A 5,606-nucleotide genomic window follows, 5' to 3' on the forward strand; every position below is an offset into this window, starting at 1 on the left:
TGGTCGATTGAAGCCCATGGCATAGACTCCTTGGAGAAGCTGTGGTTTCCTAGGAGGAAGGGTAGAGATAAGATGGGTTTCCAGCAATTAAAATGGTTTTAGACTTATCACTTTCCCTAAATATATCTACCTAGATATGATGCTTATCTCAGTCAAACTACTATTCTACAATTTACATTTGGTTATTTTCTATGTATGCGTGCATATGCCATGGTATACTGGTGAAAGTCAGAGGGCAACTTGCACAAGTCAGTGTTCTCCTATTCACCATGAAGGTCCTAAGGATTGAATTCAGGTTATCAGGCTAGGTGGCAAGTGCCTTTACCCAATTAACCACCTCACCAATTCCAAGTATTCTTTATTTTTTTTTGGTTTTTCAAGACAGGGTTTCTCTGAGTAGCCCTGGCTATCCTGGAACTCACTCTGTAGACCAGGCTAGCCTCGAACTCAGAAATCTACCTGTCTCTGCCCCAACTATTCTTTAAAAATATTTATTTTTACCTATGTGTATGAATTCATACATGTATGCATGGGTGTGTGTGGATGCCTGTGGAAGACAGGAAAAGGGACTGGATTTGTTGGAGCTAGAGTTACAAGCAGTCATGAGCTGCTGGAAGTGGGTGCTGAGAATCATCAAGCTGCAGTCTACTGCACCAGCAGTGACTGATGCTAATCCACAGCCATCTCTTCAGCCCTCACACCATCTAAACCCGTCTAAAACCAAAGTCTCGTCTTCAATACTAAATGCTACTACTCTGAGACTACTACAGTTTCTCAGATAGATGGAAGAATCCACGCTTTCAGCAGACCCACCTATGGGTCAGATCTGGATGACAAGTGTTCCCTGGTCACTGCAAAAGTGATATTTATTAATTCATAAAAGGAAATAAGTTATAAAGGAAATTTCTAAAATAAATACTGCTTGCTATACTGTTGCAATGTAGAATTTCTTTAGAAAAATGGAATTTTCAGAGGTTTTGCAGGCCAGTGTCTCAGGTATTCAAGGTTATCCCTAGTTCTGATGATCTTGCTTTATTTTGTAAAACTATTTTTCTTTCTTAGAGATAAGGTCTTTCTACGAAGCTGTGACTATTCTGAAACTTAATATACCTCACACCCTGACACATCTCCCAAGTGTACCGCCACACTTAATGCACTACAGTGGACTGTTCCCAGGACTTCTTCATGCATGCTAGGCAAATACTATAGCAACTGAGCTGGCAGTCCTGGCAACTAGTTTTCAAGTAACTACATAACAAATATCAATTAATATTACATTTACAATAAGCTCTCTACTACCTCTATATTCACAAAGTATTTAAGAAAAACCAAAACTCTGCTTATTTTTAATTTTTATGTATTATTACTATACATATGTGCATGATGCCATCTGTGAGTACAGGCTTCACCTGCTGTGTCCCACGCTCATGTGGAGGTTACAGGACAATTTTCAGGAGTTGTTCTGAGACTGAACTAAGGCTGTCAGCTTGCACAGCAATGGCTTTTACTCACTGAGCCCTCTGTCAGGCCAAGAGGCTTTTAATTTTTGTTGTTTTTTAAAGGAAAGAGTTCACATAACCCAATTTGACTTGAACTCATTACGTTGCTGAGGGTCACCTTGAATTCCTGACCACTTTACCTCTGCCTCTGTCCTGAGTGCTAGGATCACAGTATTTCCTACTATGCTTACCTTTCACTGAAAAGCTGATAGCAGGGCATGATGTCTCAAACCTGTAACCACAATACTCAGAAAGCTGTGATAAAAGGACTGCCTTGAGCACACTAGCCTGAGCTACTGAGTGAGACTTTAAAAAAGGGGATGCGGGGGGCAGACTAGCAAGATGTCTATGAGTAAAGCCATGTGCTACCAAGCCTAATGACCCGAGTTTGATCTGTCAGATGGAACCCAGAGATAGAACAGGGGAACTGACTCCCACAAGTTATACTCTAGCCTCTGTGCAATTTGTACTCATGCACACATGGAGACATGTGCAATAAAAAAATTTAAAGACGGGCCGGTGAAATGGCTCAGCGGGTAAGAGCACCGACTGCTCTTCCAAAGGTTGTGAGTTCAAATCCCAGCAACCACATGGTGGCTCAAAACCATCTGTAATGAGATCTGACGCCCTCTTCTGGTGTGTCTGAAGACAGCTACATTGTACTTACATATAACAATAAATAAATCTTTAAAAAAAAAAATTTAAAGATGAAAAGACTAGAGATGGCTCAGTAGTTAAGAGCACTAGCTGTTCTTCCAAAGGAAGTTGGTTAGATTCTCAGCACCCATGTGGTAGCTTACAATTGTTTGTAATTGTATTTCTATGGGATGTTACTGACTGACCTCTTCTGGCCTCAATGGCCCTAGGCATGCACTAATACATATCTGTTCACACAAATATATATAAATACACACACATAATATGTGTATATAGGCAAAACATACACAATAAAAATTTTATACTAAATAAAATAAAAATAATAAACTTTAAAATATTAAAAATTGTTTAAAAGATGAACAAATCTCAGAAGTAAACTATTCTGGCAGATGTAGGTTCTCTCAACATAGCTAATTTTCAAAACAACAAAATTCTCTGGTATTCTCTACTGGGTAACAAATGCAGTCTCTGATGTGCTTGTTAAGAGCACACTACCCAGCGTTCACCAACCCAAGGGGCTCCACTGGCTCACCAGTTTTTTGTGTGTCAAAAAGTCACTACCCTCTAGTCATCAACCTAAAGGGTTCTACTGGCTCACCAGTTTTTTGCATTTCAGACCTATAAGTATAAAATGACCCATGATGGTTCATGTCTGCAACCCTAGTGTATGGAAATGGGAAGTGGAATCTGGATCTCCAGCTTGCTGGCCAGCCAATCTAGCCAATAGGTAAGCTGTGAGTGAGTTCAGTGAGGAGGGAAATGATACAGCAAGATAACCAATATCAATCTCTGGCCCAAGCGTGTGCACATGCATTCCCATGCACAGGCACACAAAAACCCCCAACAGCGATCTAGGTTCCATCTATTTATTGTCCAACAACTAAGAAAAAGAAAACCTACCTAAGAGGACAATTCAAACTCTAACTGGTAGGTCAGCTCTGTAAGTGAGCAGTTGGCTGGCCAAGGCAGAAGGATCTCTGCAAGTTCAGGCCAGCCATGGCTACATTGCTAGATTCTTTCAGACAGACACTAATCCATCAGAGCTGAACTGACAGTGCAAGTCTTTCCAAGGAGAGGGGTTAGAACTCAGTAAGACTCAGGAAACAACTGAGCACATCAAACTGCCCTGATGCAGTTGAGACGACTTGCTCCCATCTGAGTCTGAGGCAGGAGGATAACTGTGAGTCCTGGACTAACCTACACTACCCAGTCAGTCCTAGCTACCTTATGCTGTGTAGTAAGACCTTAAGAAGGGGGAGTGGTGGAGAGATGGTCCAGTGATGAAGAGCACTGGCTGTTCTTGCAGAGGACCTGAGTTCTGTTCCCATGGTAGCGGCTCACAACCATCTGTTACTATACTTTCAGAAGGTCTAATGCCTTCTCTGACCCCCCCTGCACTAGGCACACAAATGGTACACATACATACAAGCAGGCAAAAGCACTCATGCATAAAATATCTAAATTAAAAAATCTATTGTCAGGCAGTGATGGCACACGCCTTTAATCCCAGCACTCGGGAGGCAGAGGCAGGTTGATTTCTGTGAGACTAGCCTGGTCTACAGAGCCAATTCCAGGACAGTCAGGGTTACACAAAGAAACCTTGTCTTAAAAAACCTAAACCTGGGGGCTGGAGAGATGTCTCAGTGGTTAAGAGCACTGACTGCTCTTCCAGAGGTCCTGAATTCAATTCCCAGCAACCACACGGTGGCTTACAAACATCTGTAATAAGATCTGATGCCCTCTTCTGGTGTGTCTGCAAACAGCTACAGTGCACTCACATAAAATAAATCTTCAAAACAAAACAAAACAAAAATAAAAACAAAAACAAAAAAAACAACTGCCAAACCAAACCACAAAGATTGTGATAGAAACATTTGATATATGAATGAGGCTGCTGTGTCAGCTGGTAAAGTACTGCCACAGAAGCATGATGGCCTGGGTTTAGATGTACAGCACTCACATAAAAGCAGAGTAGTGGTATATGCCTGTAATACCAGCGATACCAGGACGATAGTAGAGACAAGGAGATCCCTGGGATATCCAGCTGCATGGATGTGCTCCAGGTTAGAGAAAAGTCTGTTTCTCTCTCACACATAGTATTTGCTACAGGAGCTCCATCCATCTTACATTTTCAAGTGGTCAGTATGGCAGCATTGACTATAGACACAGTGCTATACAGCCCAGCCTCGTTTCAAATAATTAAAAAGAAAACCACTTCTGAGAGCTACTGGGTACATTTTATTACCAGGCACTCCCTTCTTTCAGAACCTGGCCTATCAAAGGTTGCATTGCATTCTCAGTACTGAAGAGCCAAGAGCAACTCCAAGCATGAGGCCGCTGCCCCCATTTTACTGCATATCATTGCCCTACATTCTTCAGTTGCAGTAAAAACCATCTAGCCTGTGTCAGCTAAAACTGAAATAAGACCAATGCCTTACTAAAAAAGCCTTGAGCCTATATAAACATCCTGCCATCAGCCACAGCCTGGGACAGGTTGTTACTTAAGGACTAACCCCCAATTAACAAATTCTCTACCATCCTCTGAACATCTGCTCCCTCCCTTCAGGGAAGCAGTTCAGCACCCGAATCTCACTGCACCTCTAGCCACCTAGAAGTGCTTCCCACAATGAATAAAGGTGCTTCTGGCTTATTTCTGACTTTGAAGGTTCTGTCCTCATTATCTGAGCAATCCCAGACCCCAACAGTACCAGAATCCAGGCTCTTCAGATACTTTCTAAAAGCAGATAAAAATGTTTCTAAACCCTGTAGTCTTCCAAAGGGCTTACCTAATAAGACATGTTCCTGACATCCAGAAATCACCTGTCAGCCAATATTTTATTCAAAGTTCTAAGAGTATAAAAGAAAAACAAAAAGAAAAGACTTTCAGCTATGATGAATAAATCTGAAGCATTTCAGTCTCTACTAAGAAAATCAGGTGCACGTGCACACTTGTAGTCCCAGCTACTCATGAGGCTCGGGTGGGAGGATCCTTGAGCTCATGTGTCCAAGGCTAGCAAGGACAACATAGTGAGTTCCCACTCTGTAGCCTATAAAGATCCTGAACTTCTGATCCTTCAAAGCAGCTGGCCTTCACTACCACCAGACCACCCAGAGATCCAGTGTCTAAAGAAAAAGAGAAAGCTATATTGGAAGAAAATGTGTAGTCAGGAGAATTGTACAAGACTATTACTGTATACATATGCATATAGTCTCATGTGCCCAAGGCTGGCCTCAAACTTGTTGTGTAGCCTAGAATGACCTTGAAGTTTTGACCTCCAGCCTGCAAGATCTCTGAAATGCTGGAATTATAGGAATGCCACCTAATGCTTGTTTTGTGCAAAAGACCAAACACAGGACCTCGGATTTGTTAAGCAAGCACTCACTCTACCACTACCTCACCCCTCACACACCTTTTTTTCTTTTCTTTTCTTTTTTTTTTTTCTTTTTTTT

At 41.8% G+C, this 5,606-nt stretch overlaps 1 protein-coding gene across 1 annotated transcript in view; it reads right to left on the reverse strand.

Moving 5' to 3' along the window:
* Positions 1-3: 3 nt before the first annotated feature.
* LOC116067882 (ATP-dependent RNA helicase DDX19A-like) overlaps positions 4-5,606 on the reverse strand; it is a gene marked incomplete at its 3' end in the record, with an annotated part of 15,590 nt that continues 9,987 nt past the window's right edge. The window contains exon 5 of the mRNA XM_031336885.1: positions 4-49. Coding sequence (XP_031192745.1) covers positions 4-49 — 46 coding nt within the window. The remainder of the gene's footprint in view (positions 50-5,606) is intronic.

This window comes from Mastomys coucha, unplaced genomic scaffold (genome assembly GCF_008632895.1).
Source record: "Mastomys coucha isolate ucsf_1 unplaced genomic scaffold, UCSF_Mcou_1 pScaffold22, whole genome shotgun sequence".
In the NCBI taxonomy this organism is placed as follows: domain Eukaryota; kingdom Metazoa; phylum Chordata; class Mammalia; order Rodentia; family Muridae; genus Mastomys; species Mastomys coucha.